General features: G+C 36.2%; 2 protein-coding genes and 2 long non-coding RNA genes across 21 annotated transcripts; 2 read left to right on the forward strand and 2 right to left on the reverse strand.

The window, feature by feature from the left end:
* Positions 1–1,003: 1,003 nt before the first annotated feature.
* On the reverse strand, positions 1,004–2,544 carry LOC142505499 (uncharacterized). The gene is made up of 2 exons (XR_012804438.1): positions 2,273–2,544; positions 1,004–2,122 (listed from the first exon to the last, which is right to left on the reverse strand). It is a non-coding gene; the product is annotated as an uncharacterized LOC142505499 (long non-coding RNA).
* On the forward strand, positions 2,268–2,642 carry LOC142505500 (uncharacterized). Its single transcript, XR_012804439.1, has 2 exons — positions 2,268–2,404; positions 2,465–2,642. It is a non-coding gene; the product is annotated as an uncharacterized LOC142505500 (long non-coding RNA).
* Positions 2,643–3,800: 1,158 nt separating this feature from the next.
* Positions 3,801–10,400, forward strand: LOC142505498 (uncharacterized). Of its 6 annotated transcripts, none has more exons than XR_012804437.1 (15): positions 3,801–4,002; positions 4,378–4,713; positions 4,802–4,887; positions 5,230–5,330; positions 5,500–5,622; positions 5,792–5,861; positions 6,375–6,461; positions 7,463–7,528; positions 7,627–7,719; positions 8,561–8,617; positions 8,749–8,877; positions 9,003–9,093; positions 9,265–9,334; positions 9,571–9,764; positions 10,165–10,400. XR_012804437.1 is itself a non-coding variant. In XM_075618508.1 (15 exons), exons 2-15 carry the CDS (start codon positions 4,491–4,493, stop codon positions 10,253–10,255), a joined length of 1,494 nt encoding a protein of 497 aa, XP_075474623.1. In that variant the 5' UTR covers positions 3,802–4,002; positions 4,378–4,490; the 3' UTR covers positions 10,256–10,400. The 6 variants fall into 6 exon arrangements, 5 of the variants coding, with proteins under 5 accessions (XP_075474623.1, XP_075474622.1, XP_075474621.1 ...); XM_075618508.1 differs by having other exon boundaries at positions 3,802–4,002; positions 4,808–4,887; positions 9,265–9,353; XM_075618507.1 differs by having other exon boundaries at positions 3,804–4,002; positions 4,375–4,713; positions 9,265–9,353.
* A 316-nt stretch (positions 10,401–10,716) lies between these two features.
* Positions 10,717–18,768, reverse strand: LOC142505497 (DNA (cytosine-5)-methyltransferase DRM2-like). Of its 13 annotated transcripts, none has more exons than XM_075618498.1 (11): positions 18,623–18,768; positions 18,405–18,469; positions 17,809–17,846; positions 17,517–17,660; positions 16,562–16,661; positions 16,429–16,475; positions 15,449–15,568; positions 14,622–14,769; positions 12,732–12,826; positions 11,904–12,611; positions 10,717–11,347 (listed from the first exon to the last, which is right to left on the reverse strand). In XM_075618498.1, the coding sequence occupies exons 3-11, from the start codon at positions 17,839–17,841 to the stop codon at positions 10,913–10,915; spliced, it is 1,830 nt and encodes a 609-aa protein (XP_075474613.1). In that variant the 5' UTR covers positions 17,842–17,846; positions 18,405–18,469; positions 18,623–18,768; the 3' UTR covers positions 10,717–10,912. The 13 variants fall into 13 exon arrangements, with proteins under 13 accessions (XP_075474613.1, XP_075474609.1, XP_075474618.1 ...); XM_075618494.1 differs by having other exon boundaries at positions 17,517–17,690; XM_075618503.1 differs by having other exon boundaries at positions 17,517–17,657; positions 17,809–17,892.
* Positions 18,769–19,120: the final 352 nt, after the last annotated feature.

The following is a 19,120-nucleotide window of genomic DNA, read 5'->3' on the forward strand; positions in this document are numbered from 1 at the left end:
AAATGGCACAGGAACGAGGTAGAGATAATCTTCAAAGTGGTGATGATACAAAAGAATTAGACGAAGGCTCTGTTGCAAAATCTAATGAGGGGAATTTTCTCGAGGTAAATTTGAACGAGAACATAGTGACCGAAGTTACAGCACGAGAAAAGGAAGCATCTGCAATTCAACAGGACACGGTGTCAGAATTTGTCGTGCAAGAAATACAAGAACAACCAGGAAAGACGGTTGACGCTGTCCCAGAAGAAAAAGGAATAAAGAGTGAACAGGGTGAAATAAAATTTGATGATTCTGATGACTTGAAAATAAATTCCAGCACCATGGTTACAGATAAGGTTGCACCATCGGGGCAAAGAGCCGTGGGTCAAGAAACACAAATTGTTGTGCAAGAAAAACAGAAACCAGGAGAAGGAAAGGCCGTCGAGGCTGCCCCAGAAGAAAAGGGAATTAATACTGAAGAAGATGAAATAAAAGAACACGACTTTAATGTCTTGAAAGAAAATTCCCGCACTGTGGCATTAGATAAGGTCACACCAGTCAATATCCTTCAGGGTTCCACTACTGATGCAGTGCTAAGAGCCACTGATGAAGAAACTCCAAAGCAATATCGCTTGGATGAAGCTAGACTAAAAGAGATCGAAGGAGGCCCTGCATCTACCACAGATAAACTTACAGTTCTCAGAGCAGATGAGATTGATAATGCGAACTTCGATAGTTCACTTGGCAGCAACAAAATTCCAGTACTGCAGCATGGAGACTCTTCAGAAAGTTCACAGACTGAAGGAGAAAAACAGAAGACGTCGGAACCTGAGAAAGGAGATAAACATGGAAACAAGGAAACAGCTAAACCAATGGAGATGTCAGAATCGACAGAGATGGATAAACCTTCACTGTCAGGACTTCTTCAGGAGCCCGTGAAAGAAGTCTTGAAAGTTGTAGATCATTCGATTGATAAAAAAGAGCCAACTACCAAAGAAGGAGAGCTGCTGGCAGAAAAATCAGCAGGTGGAACATGTCGAGGTGAAAACAGAGAAAGAAAAAGATACTGAAGAGGAATCAGGCGAGAATCAAATATCAGAATTGATCTCTGACGCTCCGGTCATGGTGGGTGCGGCAGACAAAGATGTAAAAGTCTCTTACAAGAAATCTCACAACATATTATCTGGCGTAGGATCAAAGGTTAAGCATTCAATTTCCAAGGTAAAGAAAGCAATTACTTGTAGATCTCCTCATCCGAAGTCAGCATCCCCAAAATATAGTGACAGAATTTAAATAGCCTGCACACTAGATAATAACTAGAGTTTGCTTCGATTTTTTTAACATTTGTGCTTGCTTGTGAAAATGGTTTGGCATGGTGTACAAGTTTCTGTAATAGCAAATTCCTGCACGATACAAAGTATTATAGTTTGTACTTACTAATTAGTGTAGTGCAGAGCAGAGATGTATCTTTTACTATAAATCACTCGATCACACCGTCTCCATACAATATAAAATATGAAGTAATGCTACCGAAAATGCATCTGGTAGATGCATGAGCGACCATATTTAAAAGCTAAAACATGCAGCATTCATTACCTTGCCATAGAATCATCCACATGTTGCTCTTTGTTTGCATATTCATCCACTATTTGATTTGGATTTCTACCTTGGAATGTTCTACTATCCAAACCTCATTCTTCGACTAATAATTCATGTGACGTATTGAAGTTTGATCCAAAACTTAAAGCCATAGTAGAGGAAACAAGCACATCAATCATCTTTACAATCTTAATCTTTCATAGACATATCGAAGAATGAATCACATAATCCGAAAACTAACATTTATTCAAAAGTTCTATACAGAAATTGAGCATTGTTACTAGCCCGATTGAAGTGAATTGGACAGATACTGTGACGAGGTCGAACTTGAAAGGCTCGAGGCTTAGGTTGATGGTGGCAGATCGCTCAGAGAAGATTAATTTCTTTTGGTGAAACAAGTACATAGCAAATGTTTGGTCGTCTTCTATGGACATTGGATTTCTTGTTTCCATTCTATGTCGACTGGACGGTCTTGGAGGAGACTTCGCGTGAGTATTGGGTTGCGTCTTGTCTCCTGGCACCACCCTCCTCCTTGGCGGTTGAACTGATGCAAGTAGAAAGAAGGACGTCACTTCAATTTATGCTGGTTTTTGGGAAGTTTAGTTATGAAAAATCAATTCTTGAAAGTATTTAGATGTCGAAATGAGCAAAATTAGCATACGATAAGATCAACACAATAGTAAATTAGTCTCACCTTCAAATCTTGAGCATTGTCTTGCCATTGTGCAAGGGGTGGGTCTTCGAAGGTGGAAGTATCTAGATATCACCGGCAGCCCAACAATATCGCCCGCCCCAGTACCCGAACTTCTCCTCCAGAAAAATTAAGGTTAAAATGGATTGGATTTGGAAGTTAGATATTAAAAAATGGAAGCTATAAAGATTCGAGGTTTCTTGATTTGTTGTAATGTCTTGCATGTCTGGGGAAAAAATGGTGACTTTATAGGCGAAGATGTTGAGGAGTTGGGTGGTTTTGGTGATTAAATTGCAGAGGTTTTCCAAAGTGTCATTTTCAGCTTGAACATTTTAATTTTTTAATTTAATGAATGAATTGGGAATTTTGAGGAGGACACGACATTTTTTTAAATTTTTAATTGGAAAAACATTTGTTAGCAGATTCAAAATTTTACCATCGGATAATAGATCAAGTATCACAAGAAATTTATGAGACTATCCCATAGATGAGTTTTGTTTGACAAATTTTCCAACCGCATATAACTGACAAATCAATTTGAGTCCAGAACAAGGACCATCATTCAGCCTAAACACACAAGCTAAAGTCATGTACTCTGCACAAAAGCTGATGCCACCCTCGGGGGTCGCTTGGAGAACTCTTCAAATATATTTCCACTGCTTCGGACTGTACAGAAGCTACTCTTTATAACCGAATTCAAGCAGTTGTTTTTCAGCATTCTATTTCACTCAAGAATGTGATTGACTTTCTTGAATTGCAATAGCTAAGACTGCTGCTCTGTATTCGAAGCACAAAAGTTATGTACAGTACCTGCTTTTGAGTCAGTTCTTCCCTCCCGACTTGCCCGCTAGAACTTAGCATACCAAAAGAATCTGTGGAGGGGTCGAATGCTTCAAATTTTCTAACCACGCAAAAACTGTAGCAGAGCCAGATACAAGTTTGATTGTGCTTAAAAAAGGAGGTTGAGGTTGATTTCAGGAATTTCAGCCCGGTTTTTAGCACTTTTTTGATGGCCCCCAAAGCTGGAAATTGGCCTTCCGAACAAGAATCTACTGAATCTGTCGATCTATGTGTCTTGTAGAGCTCCAGAGAAATAAGATGCACCTACATTATTTTTTACATCGCGTATCTGACGAGAATAATATTTCATTGTTTTAGTATAATCATATTAACAGTGTCGTTTTGGACACACCCTACAAAGCAAATTAAAATTAAACTAATGTTTTTTTCCTTACAATGTGCCTGCAACAAACTCTTTATTTGATTATGGGAATGAACACTATATCTATGACTTGAATTTGAGAGATATTACACATTCATGAGTACTAATACCGTACTCTAGTGTTAATTACTCAAATCCCAAAATTGTATACATGACGACAATTGGGAGACGAAAAGATTCTCCACAAATTTTGTATTAAATTGAGATTATGAATCTGACGAGCATAATTCGGACCCTTGATTTTTATAGTATTTCGATTTCAACCTATTCCAAATTTTATAAAATCTAATCCATCACTTTCAGACTTCAGTTGACTTGAAAACATATGGACCGAAGTAATTATGTGTCCCTCCAAACACTTCCTGAGATATAGGATTTCTTCTTTTTTTTTTTCCCACCAAAATATATATTCTCCCTGAATTTTGCAGACAGATATGTTCTATCCAATTCATTTTATCCCATCAAGGTTCTTGTAGCTTCATCTTTGTCAACCGTATGCACAATCAATCAGGTTTGCCTTTTTTTTTTTTTTTTTGCATTCAGAATTCTGGATTCAGAATTCTGGATTCGCAAGTGGAATCTGAATCTGGGGATTATGGTTGAAGATGTCATGACATGAATATTCGTGGGTTGCTTTCATCTGTATGTTCGATTATGTTTGTGTGGTATAATTGTGTGGGTTAGAAAAGACTGAAAATTTATCTGGCACTTCTTACATCATTAGCAAAGTTTCAATCTGATTTTAGGTCGCTATTAAATCATTATCGACTTGGTGTTAAAGGGTAGAGATCGATTCTATATTGATAAGCATCACTCGATTTCGAATTGTGATATCTAATTCTATTAATTGTCACGGAATTCTTTCTAATTGTTTTTTTTACAGCAGCTTGATTCAGAATCTGGGGCCAATTCAGGAACTTCTGGATACTGCGTCGATGCTGAGCAAGAGTGGTTTGTACTTTGAATAGCTGCAACTTTATCGGGGTTCTGTGGGAAGAGATGAGAACGGCTATTCGTGCTATAAAGCAATTAATATGCACTCTTCCGAGTAAAGGGAATTTTATTTACAATGGATCTAGGATAAGACAAGACCTTTGGTTCAATTTGAAGCACTGTGGTTTATACCGCCCATCCAGTAATGCAGACATTTGCCAATGTAGACATCCATCATACACGATTTCCAGAGCTATGTCAGTACATGCAGCTAAGCTTAGTAATGGAGGTCGTATTCCTGTGATATGTGTGCAACCTTTTTGGATATACGGTTATCTATGTGAATATGAAATTTGAATTTTTTTTTATTGGTTTAGTGGCAGAGCAAAATAGAGGTGGACCTCTTGTAGAATATGAACGGAGGATTGCTGCTGGGGAACTATTAGATGGAGATACTTGTCAGGTATGCTAGTTATTCGATATTGCAATAGTTCTTTGGTGATTACATGATCTGCTATGCAAAAGCGTTAACATGTTACGGAGATTCAAACTCTGTGGTTGTTTAGCAAGTCTAGATGACAATAGGATGATGGCCATTTTTGGATTGCAAATTAATTTTGGCATTGACCTCAGAAAAGGCTAAATGAATTGTGTTCCTGATTACGTCAGTTCATCATGGCATAGATTGTGGATGTTAATATATTTTGAGGTTTGGCAAATGATCTACATCCTATTTAAAATTATCTCATCAGTGTCTTATGATGTCGTTTTCCCCACACTAAGTATACTGAATAGTTGTTTGCAGTTAGGTACATTAGGTGAGCTTCAGCGACTGTATCTTGAGCTAGTTCAAAATGCAGAAGCTTGTCGGTTGGATCGATATGCAACTTCCGAGAAAGTTGGGAGGTGAGTGTAATTAGGCCTCCATTTTTTAGCATCATAATTGCTATTGCCAGGCGAGAGATTTATCCAGTTACGTTGCTCTAGTTGTCAACTGTTTTTTTTTTAATAAAAAAAATTGTGCTCCATTTTTCCTCTTATACAGATTAACTTTATCACTCTTGTCTATTTGCAGGAGTAGGTGGTTATGGTCCCGTTTCATATCACAAACTTCATATGCTCCCGTGAAAGGACTGTATCTTTATGGAGGCGTGGGCACAGGAAAGACTATGCTGATGGACTTGTTTTTTGATCAGTTGTAAGGATCACAATAAATTAAATGAGGATCATACTCAATTTAATCATTTTCTACATTCTATTGGGTTAATGTCTTTATGATTGTCAGTTTTAGGGCCATAAGCCAATTCCATGGTCTGAAAAAGTAAACACGCAACTCTGCTTCTCACTCGCGTTCCTCATCTTTCCAGGCCTTACAACTGGAGGAAAAGGAGGATCCATTTCCATGACTTTATGTTAAACGTCCACAGCCGGTTGCAAGTAACATTTCAATCTTCTAAAAATTGATTATTTGGAAGTTTATTGATGTTTCATAAGAGAGCCATGGTGTTTATTCAAGCTACTTCAAAGAATTTTTTAGATTGCACCTAAATTGAATTTCATTTTTTCATTTATCTGCATATATTTTTACTACATGCTACTTTCATCCTGATGTCCATTGATTGCTGGACAATAATTACTCCATCTTTTTTCTAAACGTTGGTTGAGTTTGCCTTGGATTGATTGTTTTCAAAGTTTATTTTTATCTCATTTGTTGAATAAATTTCTGATAGATTAGATGGATGGAAGTGATATCTTTTATCTTTAGATATATTTGACGTAAAAAAAAGGGATTGAATTCTCCAATTTTCGAGATTTCCATCATTTCAAAATCGAGGAGTATTGGGTTTATTTATGTAGGCAACTCACTGGTGCATCCTGACTTTAACTTTTATGAGTGCAATTTTATGATCTTAGGATATATTTCAATTTCTGTTTTAAATTTGATCACAGAAGCACAAGGGTGTAGCCGATCCTTTAGAAGTTGTTGCTGGAGAGATATCAGATGAAGCAATATTATTATGTCTCGATGAATTCTTTGTACGCCAAGAACCGCCTTGTCTTTACCATTTTTTTTTGCTTATGGTTGTTGAGGCTATTTAATTTTCGCTTAGGACATTTCTCAAGGCTTCATGATTAAATTAAGGAGCACCCTTACTATTACTATACTAGCATGTGGCTTCAGTGGTGGAAATTCCCAGCACTACGAGAATAAATGCTTATGCTGACATTCATAAATGTCATCATATTCAATATTTAGTGACATTTAAGTTTTAGTGACACCTCCAACAAATGTCATCTATTCCAATGTCGTCTTAAACTTACTGACATTTTTTAATGTCATTATAAGATGTTAATGACAACTTCATACGTGTTACTAATTATTCATATAATGACAATTTTAAATGTCAGGAAAACTCATGTTTAAATACATTTATAGATGCCTTGTTATTATAGTAATAACGACAAATTTATATGTCAGTTAAAATCATTTATAATGACAACTAAAAGTGTCGTTTATGTTATTTATAGTGACAATAACAAATGTGGGAATATTTGGGTTGGATAAATATAGGAGGAGGGAAAATTAGATAAAATAAATGTGAGAATAAAAAAACATATTACATTAGTTATCCTGATATTTTTAATTGATGTCATTTTTTATATGGAGGGAGACAATTATTTTCCCTCCTCCAATATTTATCTAACTCAAATATTCTCACACTTATTTATAGTGAAATTTTTTAGTTTTTTAACGATTTTTTACGATGTGGGAAAATTAATTGTTTCCCTCCATATAAAAGATGACATCAATTAAAAATGTCATGATAACTAATCTAATATGTTTTTTTATTTTCCACATTATTAATTTTTTACAAGTGTCATTATTAAGTATTTGTAACAACATTTAATTAAAAGTGTCTACAAAAAAGTGTCACAATAGCTATTTATTGTTGTAGTGCAGGATAGTCATGTGTGGGCCATCACTATCTAGGATCCGTTTTCTTACTTAATAAAATCATGATTTTTCCCTTTCTTAGGTAAATGACGTCGCTGATGCATTAATTCTAAATCGTCTATTCAAGCAATTATTTAGTAATGGAGCTGTAAGTAATTATATAACATCCAATTTGGAGTTTTAAATTTTAATATCATCATATTCGACTCATGCATTTAATAATTTTGTGATGTGACACATGAGCAGATTCTTGTTTCTACTTCGAATCGAGCTCCAGATAATCTTTACGAAGGGGGTCTGCAGAGAGATCTTTTTCTTCCATTCATCACTACTCTGAAGGTGATACTTATGTCTGTATCTCATGGTTACTATGAATGCTGAACAAGAGGCTATGCTGCTGTTTGGTGGCCAAGAGAGTTAAATTTTTCGTTTTGAGAATTTTGATTTCAGGATTTGTTGTTCTTGGCAGCCAATCATACGTTGGAAAATCATCTTATTGGCATCTTCCCTTTTACCTCGATTTTTTTATGACAGACTCCCACATATCTATCCTGGTAAACAAACAATACAAAAAATGAAAATGGCCCTTTGGTGTGGTTATGGGAAATGTATTAGTTTCTTAGGGTTGTGTTTGGTTCATAGGATAAGCGTGGGGTTGGTACTGATCCCTCTTAATCAGATGTTTACCCATATAACCAGTCCGTCATGTAGGGTGAAGCCTGAAACTCTAGACATGATTTTCACAAAATGTCTTGACAAGTTATCACACAAAGAGAGAGTGATGTTTTATTACTCACTGTAAAACCTTCTTGACTATACATGGAAAATATAATATTATCCCTTCCAATTTCTGTGAAAAAAGGGTTGTGAAACCCTAATCATATCATTCAAATCAGTTTCCACCAAACCGATTGTCAATCAATTTGTATTTCTCATCCTATGACGTCATTAATTACAGTATAATTCATAATTTTAAATTCTATCTCACCAACCGAGCCCAATATAATGCTACATTCATGCAGAAAGACACTTCAAACATATTTCCATATGTTTAAGCTTTGAAGATATTTGATCATCTTGTTCTTGTAGCATCAGTGCATATTACACTTGTTTGTTTACTAAAATTATTAGGGAGAATACATTTTAATTTCTCCAAGTTAGTAATATGTTGTTAATGCAGGATAGATGTATAGTTCATGAAATCGGTTCATCTGTCGACTACCGAAAAATGACATCGGTATTCTTTCAGTCTGTTTCAGCATCATGTCAACACCCTGCACACTCTCACACATTCAACATGTAAAACATCAAGAGAGATGTTTGTGTTTTGTTGTGCTGTCCATATAATTAGTTTCATCTGAATTTCAGGCACAGCAGGGTTTCTATTTTGTCGGGTTACATTTATCTAGCATTCTTAAACAAAAATTTGAACAATTGATTGGGGAACAAGTAGCTGTTCCACAGGAGGTGGAAGTTGTTATGGGGAGAAAATTGCAGGTAATTTCAGTAGAGTAGATTCAGCTATTATCTACTTCCCTCGGCAGCTTAAAATAGCATCAGAAGTAAGATAGGCTTTGATATTAAGCTTTTTTCCGTTCATTTTCAAATTTCTTACTTCTTAGGTTCCACTTGGTGCCAACGGATGTGCATATTTCCCTTTTGAGGAACTTTGTGACAGACCTCTTGGGGCTGCAGACTACTTTGGATTATTTAGTAAGTCCGCTTTAGCCTTTACAGATTTCTTGAGTTTTTGTTTCACTTTTTGATATTGCATGACAATACTAGGTTGCATCTATGATGTTGTGTTACATGTAAATTCTTCATGGAAGTATCATTAACTATGCATTATATTACTCAGTATCACACTTTCTTTTTATTTATCAGAGAGGTTTCATACTCTGGCTTTGGATGGTGTACCGGTTTTTGGCCTTCACAATAGGACTGCTGCATATCGGTTTGTCACTTTAGTCGATGTTAGTCCTTTTATGCTAAAAAATTAATTGTACTTCTTTATTTGCTCGAAGTTTGATATCTGATTGTAGATTTTTTTATTGACCACTCCACTACAAACATGGATTTTTGAAATGTACGTTTTCAAAATCAGGATTTCAACTAGCAATTTAATTTATTTAGCATCTCATGGATTGGAGTATACAACTTGACCTTCTGAATCACCACTTGCGTGTGTAGGTCATGTATGAGAACAAAGTTAGATTACTGTGCACTGCTGAGGCAACTCCAATCGAACTTTTTGAACAGATAGTAACAATAGCGGATGCTCGGCAAATGGCACCCAGAACCTCTTCAAGATCGAGGAAATTTGACGTTTCTGACATTTGTGTGGACAACGAGCTGGGTTTTGCAAAAGATCGCACCATTAGTAGGTAAGAACAAGAGAAGCAATAAACCCTTTTTATTTGGCCTTGGTACATATACTCACTAACCGAAAAATGATAGTCGGCGCTATCTTATGGAACAGAAACAACAAAGCCCCAAAACCATCTTGTAAAGTTGCCAATAATTAATGTCATTTATGTGTTGATCAAACGTCTCATGGTTTTCCTGTGAGTTGGCAAAAAGAAAGTATCAATGTTCTGTGCAGTTATTCGCATTAATGTTGCATTGCAAGATGCTAAATCTATATGCTGATATTTACACTACATCTAAAGTACATGTACTGCGAATACTAGCGATTTCTTGTATTGAAATTAGCTAAACTCCAAATAAGTCGACGTGTTGTCACTTAGTGGTTAGTTCTCATGGTGTCACCTCTTTGGAATGCAGATTAACTGAGATGAATAGCAGAGAGTACTTGGAGCGACACTCTGAATTGTTTGAAGTAAATGAGTTATTGCACGGAAATCACATAAAGTGAGCATAGCGTGCACACCAGTTTTAGTTCTCATGTCGGAACTATAGAGTTGCCGTCTGTAAAAGGTTGCTCACATTGTTGATAGAGAAGTTGGCGGTGATTTTTTGGTTGAGAGCCACCAGTCACACAGCCAATAATTGATCGCTTTTTGAAAACAAATAATTGGTCCCATTTAAGCCGGGACACGAAAACTTGGGTGATGACGAATGATTGGATTGAAATAAGAAATCCTTGTTACATTTTTTTTTGTCGGATAAGATTGTTGGACCGCTTTTTTTGTAAGAAGAGAATGCTGCTATTTGTTTATAGTAAAGTTTAATTACCAAATGACCAGTGTATAAAATAAACGGACTCAGTTGGACATTTAATTTGATCCACCATTCCTAAACCTTATTTTTTTTGCTCCATCACGTCTTTTACAGCAACAATTTAATGTTATTTGACAGTTTGAAAACAGGGGTTGACAAAGTCACATTATACAATTACAAAGCCTTGTATCAAGGCTGTCAAACACGATCAATGTTTCACCATCATCCTGTTTTAGTCGAAACGAGCTAAAGGCACCAATCCTTCAATCAAATAATATGGACTCAACTAGGAGGAAAAGTGTAGCCTCGGTAAATACTAACTACACTCGAGAGCTAAATATGTTAAAATAAGTTACATTTTGCTACCCATTGTACACTTCACCAAGTCTAAAATACGGCAATAATCATAAAACAAGGATGATTCTTTCCCCTCTAGCCCATCCCTGCTCACCCTGTTGCTACCTGCAAGGTTGTTGCAAGGGCTTCCGCCAACCACCAGATCGATACCACCAACAGCATTTATGATTTGTTCTATTCTCTCCCCTTCTAGTATTTGAACATCATCGAAGTCCACTAAACTACCTGTTTGGTTGGTCTGCTCCCACCAGCTCCGAACTATATCTCGGTTCACTTTAGATTTCTCAACTGAAACCACGTTTTTCAGTTTGATACCGAGACGGTGAAGTGCAACTTCAGCACCACCTATTCCAGAGAACAAGGACAGAACGTTTATTCCATTCGGAAAAATTTTCTTCAGCACGGACAGATGATATGCTACAGTGTCAACCTGCACCAAAAACAATTCGGTTCTTTAAGAACCATGAAATTTCTACAAGAAACGTGAACTATTTGCAGCACTGAGAGAAAATAGTTTAAATAGATTGTTTCAATCGTTGCATTTATGGCAAGATTCAAGGTCTTGAATAGAGTGACAGGCCCTTCGGTTTTGTGGAGGGGAACTTACTGTATCAATTACCGAAACTTAGGCAATTTTTTGTTACATTTTGATAATTATTTTCAATTTAACTTTTTTATCGTTCACAAAAACAATACAATCAATATACTAACTACACTTTCAGTTGAAAAAACCTATTTCAAATTTTAAAATACTCACAAACTACTAATATAGGAAATATCTACTCAGAAAACAAAAAAAAGGCAAGAAAATTTTTCCATGAACAGCGGAAAACATCAAATATTAACTAACATGTTGAGAAAGCTTATAAATAAATTTTTTCCTTTTATTTATACTATCCTCCTCTGCTAGATTCTCAAGATTTTAAGGTGTCAAGTGAATTTTATGAAGGGCTTAGGCGATCAAGATAACAGGAGGAACTTGTAACCTGGAAAGAATTGCCAAGAGATTTATATCTGTCTGTTCTGCTGATTCCACCTCCCCTTGTGTGATTTTTTGGAAATCCCAACAGCATCTCCACTTCATCTGGCTCGAGAGGAGCAACCTTGTTCTTCCCAACCCAGACCAAGTTCCACTTGCGGCATTGATCCATAACAAATTTCTGCACTGACTCGGGAGGATCGCCATCGAACCTCTCAACAGCAGTGCGGATCCTTTCTGTAAGCCTCGCACTTCCAATTGCCGTTTGTATGCAGTTAAGTTTATCTCTGGTGTCCCAAGAAGGCCACCACTTTCTAGACAATGGAAATGCTTGATGGATGGTAAGTGGGGGAAGTGGAACAAGAGGGAATCTGTCTTCAATCGGCAGGTTGTGAACATACCCTCTTTTCCTAGCAGTAGCAGAAAAGTACTTAGAATCAACAAATTCTGGTTCGATGTCATAGAGAAATCTGGATATAGTGTCCCAGACTCCCTTCGGGGCCAAGGCAACGTTCTCGTAGTAGAAAAATGGAGGACCCATTGATGACTCTGACAAAGACCGATGAATTCTTTCAGGCTGCTGAGAAGGAGTGCCATACCCTATCATTGGGTTAGGCAGGCGAATTGCCTCATCTTCGGGTTCATTTTTCCTTCTCACCATTTCATGCAACTTTCTCTTCTTAATTGTGCCATTTCCACTGTAGACATGTTTAGGCTGTGAGGAGAGGAAATTTATCCGTTACATTTAAATCTCACTTAATTTACTTTGTGAAGTAGTATATCTAAGATAAACCACCAAAGATTGCATACAGTCAAGATAGATGTTTATGGTAACCTTGGAAACTTCAATTGGCAGATAACAGTCTTCTTCTCTAGCCATTTGTGCGGCAAATATAAAATCAGCTAGTACTTCGTTAGAAGCATCTGTACCTGCAAAAACTGTGACATCAGGAAGAAGACAATCCAAACTGAAAATTAGCGCTACTAAGGGTGTCTTCAGTTTTCATATTTTAGAATTTAGCCTATGTAAATATGAGTCCAAACTAAGTGAGCGAGTGAGCTTGCAAGCTTTTCGAGACCGCTCAAATAAAATTGGTTCGAATTGGAGTTGAACTTGAGCTGCACTAAACGACTTTTCAAGCCAAATTTGAGCCCCACAGTTTTGTTTCAGTGCTCATAATTATTATCATTATTGAGGTAATCCCAGAATCCAAATCCCCGAAAATCTCTCTCACACCCTGCTACTTATTTAAAACCCTTGATCAGCTCCACCACCTATATCCTCAGCACTGCGTCTGTAGCCAACTCACCACCATATCGTCCACTTCCTGCGCTGTGCCTTACGCGGCGTGCCTCCACTCGAGTCTAATATTCAATTTTTCCTACTATAGGCACTTGAACAAATTTTATTTTTGTACTGTTACCTCATGTTTAATTTTTAGTTGTCTTCTAAACTGGTGTTCATCGGGCATGAATTTTTAATTGTGTGTGATTATATCAGATATAACTTTTGAATTTTTCTTAACGCCTTCTTTCAATCTGCTTTCCTGCTCAATTTTGCTTTCCACCCTTTTCTAATGGTGTTGGAGCTCAACAGACTAGAATTAATATTCACGCTTGATAGTCTTGAATCCGAACCTAGCTCAAGCTATAAATTTTTGCTAATGTTTGGCTCTATTTGATTCGTTTGAAACCCTAATATAAAAAACAAATGTCACTTAACATTTGTGGTTATTGACAAAGCAAGCCTCTGAAATGGTTAGTAAGAAAGCAATAAATTTACACACAATTATTGCTAATTCAAAGGGTCAATGGTAGGAATGAACAAAACAACAGAAATAAGATCATCATCTAACTCGAACTAATTGGAGTTGGCTACAATACAAAAGAGTTCTTTTGCCACCAAGGACCAGATCAAACAGACAAAATACATCACATGCAGTTCTCATTGGTAACCAACAAGCATGGAAGCATAAGTAATTCAGATAAGTCTAAATTGTTTCAGTATCCACGTATAACAAGAATTCATATAAAAATGTATCCGATTGAAAACTGACATCACAAAAATCATGTCGAACTCCCTGGATAAAAAAGAAACTGAAACCAGGACTAAGGAAACATGGGATTTACGTTTTGCCAGAAAAAAGCTTCAAAGACTCTAAAAGCTCAATTGCTAATGCAGTAACACACAAACTAAGAATGGAGCAGCCATCAGGTATTCCACCTCAACCCCCTCCACATGGCTGAGGCACCATGTTTTGTATGTCTTGTATTAATATAACCTTCCCTAAATGTAATATCTATTCTTCACAGACCCACTCTGTATTCCAACAACAATTTCAAGAAAGTTTGAACTATTCCAACTAAATTCAAATACAGAACAGCATACTGTTGTAATCAAAGCTAATGTACAGGAACTCCATTCTTCCAAAAGACATATCATGCATCATCATTCGCATAAAACAATATTAATATTCCTAACCACATCCTTCCACCACTATAAAATATGAAACTCATTCCCCAACCAATGGAACAATTCAATGGAGAAAACACAATATCGCAAACCACGGCAATTACCTCCCAGAATAAAAAGAATTAGCAAAAAATAAAATATGTAACATGAATAAAGATAGTCCAGAAAAGAATTCAAGGTAAAGCATGATCATATTATATGTGACAGCACAATTTATAAGCAATAGTTGGCAGCAGCATTTTATGTACACACCACATCTCTCAATTGCTATTGAGGCATCTTCCACAGAGAAGCCCATATTGGCCAACGACAACAACTTTTTCTGTTCTTCAGTTAATGATCCCGTGCTTTCCAAGGACAACAAGAATTTATGTTTCTCGGACATAAAATCAGAATCATCCTGCAAAAAGAATTCAAGGATCATCTACAGAGGAAGAAGCAGAAAATGCTAAAAGAAATAATCTGATATCAATGCCCCAGAAATGCAAGTTTAGCACTGAATTTCGTTCCATCGGCATTATCGTAAATGCGGCAAAAAGATCCTCTATTAGCCAAGAAACGTAGTTTCAAAGTGAAACATCGAAGCCACATTCCTATGTAAAATTGAAAATTTCCACAAGTAACCTGAGGACTCTAGCAGCGAATAAATGCAATCTATTTAACACCTTCAACTTGTTTTATTTAGTTTCATGTTGTACACAACTTACACGGTGCAATCATCCTTCACCTCTGTGCTGAGTTTTTAATTGGTCCAAGGATAACAGACAAATACCCTAGCTCGTTAGTTTTCATATAAAAGGAAATATTAAGTCATGTCAATAACATAACCGCTATAATGCATCATCTAAAATCTGATATTTAAGTTACAAATATCAGGCTATGTTCCTAATTAGTTCACGGGAAAAATGTCCTATACAAGTAAAATATTTTCTTTTACCAGGTTTAATTTTTGTTGCTGCATGTAGAGATAAGACATGAAGTGTAAAAGAGTACAATAAGATTTAAAATGGTCCAGCTAATATCCCACAAGCACGAGCTAGATGTAAAAGAAGAATGCACGTGAATCAAGAATCACATACTGCTATTTCATCCTCAGACCAGCTATCCATGTCTGAAAAATCATCCAGAAGAGTATCATACTCTGAAGACTCTGGATCAGACCTGGTGCTCAACTGCTGTTGAGGAGATTCCTCGAGCGCCTGCAAAACAGAACTTATCATAAATGCTAAGTGGACTAATGACAAGAAAGTTAGTAGTAGCAAAAAAAATGCTTGCTTGGGACAATTGATTTGTGCAATAAATGGTTAAAGTGAGTTCCCCAGGCACTTTACATCGAACTACAATTTTAGATGAATTTAATACAGTCTTCCGCTAAAATTACCCACTCTCGAGAAAATAATAAATGATAAAGAAAGAAAAGTAATGTCACCACCATATGATCAGACTTCAATGACCTTCCAGCAACATTATTCATTCCCTTAAAGACACCAGAAGTCATGCTCAATTTGGACCAGTAATTATGTTCAACTTAAGCCAGTGGCCGCAAAAAATGACAAAATCTATTATATTCAGTCAAAAAGAATCTCCAGCAGCAATGAGAACAATAATTTTATTGATGTTATGCTAGCCACATGCAGGGAAATGTTTTTCACAGAGTTCCAGAATGACGTTAACACAACACTGCTAGTAGGGATCATTTATGGCACGTGCAAAACAAGAACAACTAAACCGGGAAAACCCCCAAACTATAGGGACGAAAATGGGTATCATCCCAATTAAGTAGTGGGATGTTAGATACTCATAAGGATGATCACTGGTGACTAAAGGCATCAGTTATTGCGCGCGTGTGTGTGTGTGTTTGTGTGTGTAAATAAAAACATTTCCAGATGCAATAGATACAAACAGAAAGGCCATACAAATTCATTAAAAAAAACAGAGATGCCATACAATCTAAATGAGAAACTAAATTACACAGATCATCAAGCAATGGAAAACTCATACTCTAGAAATAAAGAAAAAGCATCTGAAAAATGTAAGAAACGAGGCAAGCACTACTCACTGAGTATGTTAAAAGAGTGTTTAATATTGAGTCAGTATCTCCTTCTCCTGCAAGCAAACTTATATATTACACACCATCTCACTGATGTGATGCAAATTAATTGATCCTATGATGGAATACAAATTTTAAGTACCATTTTCCTCGATTGCCTTGGATACAAAATTTTCTGGAAACCCCATACCAACAAAATGCTTGACCAACTTGGAACGAGAAGCACCTCCTGATGAGCTTGCCTTCAGAGAGATTAAACAATAACTTAAAAAAATATCCGCTGAAATAGATTAGTTTCTAGCAGTTAATTTTCAAGTAAAATTGAGCAGTTGGTTGGCTTTAATAGGTTTCAGAGACGGATCTCATATTGCTGTTGCAGCATATTACTATTACTATTGATGGAGGGTAATACAAAACAGATTGAAGGATCTCTGTTATTTTTCTAGAACATTGAGACTGATGATCGAACTCAATGTGCAAAGCAGAAAATAAGTGAGGACCTTTAATTATTTAGCTTTCCATTGCTTGTCATCGGGAGTGTTTAGAAGTAAACAATCTCATAAGCATCTTCAGAAACTATCTATACCGTTATCAGCGACATGCTACATGAATTTTCTATCTAAATAAAACAAAAGATGCTAATGTTTCTTCATACTCTCAGCTTCTTCCTTCTCATCCTACCTCCCGTGTCTCAACATAGACAAGATATGAATTGGAAATAAAAAGTGGCAACAGTGGCTTTATTTTGTCCAATTAACGGTAAAATGGTATCAAGCTCTCCACTTACATCAGAAAAGTAAGTCGACAAGGATAACACTAGCTATTTGAGACAATTTCTTACATACAGCAGTTTTTCAATGTTCTCGTATGAGGGAGAAAAAAAGCAGTGAAAAGATTAAACCTGCTGTTATGATGACATCTTACTAATAGCCAAGTCATATGACATTTAATTAAGGTGCTGATTAGGGGAAAAGTATTGAAAAGTTGACTGCGTAAAAAAGGATTGCAACTCTACTGCAGAAAACTTATTTTTTTGGTTATGAAACAGACCCGCAATTGAATTTACATATTACATAATTATAAAAACTCAATTTTACCTCTGTACTTCCTAGAATAGCCACCGTGCGATGATTTGTTAAAGTTGGAGAAGTGGATATGGCAGTGTCCGTGAGAACATCTTGTTCATCATCTGTCGTCCAGTCAATGTCAGCACTTTCCTCTCCAGAAGCATGTCCACCCTGCTGATTCACATTGACACATACGTACTTACCCTTAACAAAGTTGTAGAGAACAAAACATCTCATTGCAATGAAAGGAAGACATGCAATATCGGATCTTCAGAGGTTGTAGAATGACATGCAATTGCAAAAGAAATGAAAATGAATATACCATGTTTTCTGAAGTTTGATCAGGCACGGGCATCCAACCTGTTGAGTAGAGGAGTTAACCTGGATCAAACTAAAATTTTGCACCCTATAGACAACGGAATTTTAAATTCCAATAAAGGGCACAACCAGTCTTTAAGCCGAATATGTGAAAAATAAAACAATGCAAAGTAGTTAAACTGCAAGAGATGAGAGCGAACATCGGTGAAACCAAATCTCTAATCAATTGGAAATTACATAGACAATTTACTGTTCTCACAACTTCAAAACCAGGTCAACACAAAGAAAAATAAAATGGGAAAAATCGCAAGCACCGATTTAGTTCTTAGTTCGCTAAATTTACTTCAATTTCAGAACATGAACTCCCAATAGCTCAAAGATGCAATAAATCAAACAAAGCCCCGAGCTTTCCCCCCTGTGAATCTCAGTCTACGCTCGAAGCACGAAAAGAGAATTAGACCAACGATATAAGAACCTTCTCACCCCTTCCCTTGCATGCTTATCACATCTTTAAACTACCACACGGAGCTCATCATCGGGAAAATAAAGGACCGAGCTTTCCTCGCAAGTGGAAAAGGTCAAAGATCCCTGGAAAATTACCTTATAATCGAAGTTCCACCGAGATCCTTACGGCACACCCTATTAATAAAAAATGCACCTCGTTCCTGCGATCAAAATCTGGAAAAGAATAAAAAATTCAAGGAAGAAAATGACAGAATTAAACCAATCGACGAACAATAAAACAACAATCGAAACACTCGAAAAATATGAAAAGGGGGATCAAAATGATCCGTTTCTCACAGAGAGCACGAACGTACCTGTTGATTCAACACTGCCTAGAGGAAATTGCGCAAAACAAAAAGGAAATCGAGAAAATTGAAGAACGAAGAAGTGGTACCTCCGAAGCTCCCAATGAAGAGTGAAGACTTTTCAGTATGATGTATATACACCAGTCCACAAAATCCGAGAAACGAAACCAACGCGCCAAATATCAAATAAAATTAAACATTTTCTCCTTAAATAAATTATAATTTCAATTTAAGAAATTTGGGATTTTCTACTCTTTTTGTATGTTTTTATTTTATGATATGATACATGTGAATAGATTACTCCTGAATTATTTATTACATATATACATATAAATATTAAATAATACAATGATAAATCAATAAACTACATAAAATTTTAATAAATAAAATTAAATTATATATTTTCTTTTAATATAAATTCGTTCAATATATTGTTTTTCATTCTAAAAAAAATACAACTCGTCATAATCTAACAATTGACAATACATTATCTAGTGGTGTCATATA

The sequence above is a fragment of the Primulina tabacum genome, chromosome 10, assembly GCF_025594145.1.
Source record: "Primulina tabacum isolate GXHZ01 chromosome 10, ASM2559414v2, whole genome shotgun sequence".
Taxonomy (NCBI): Eukaryota; Viridiplantae; Streptophyta; class Magnoliopsida; order Lamiales; family Gesneriaceae; genus Primulina; species Primulina tabacum.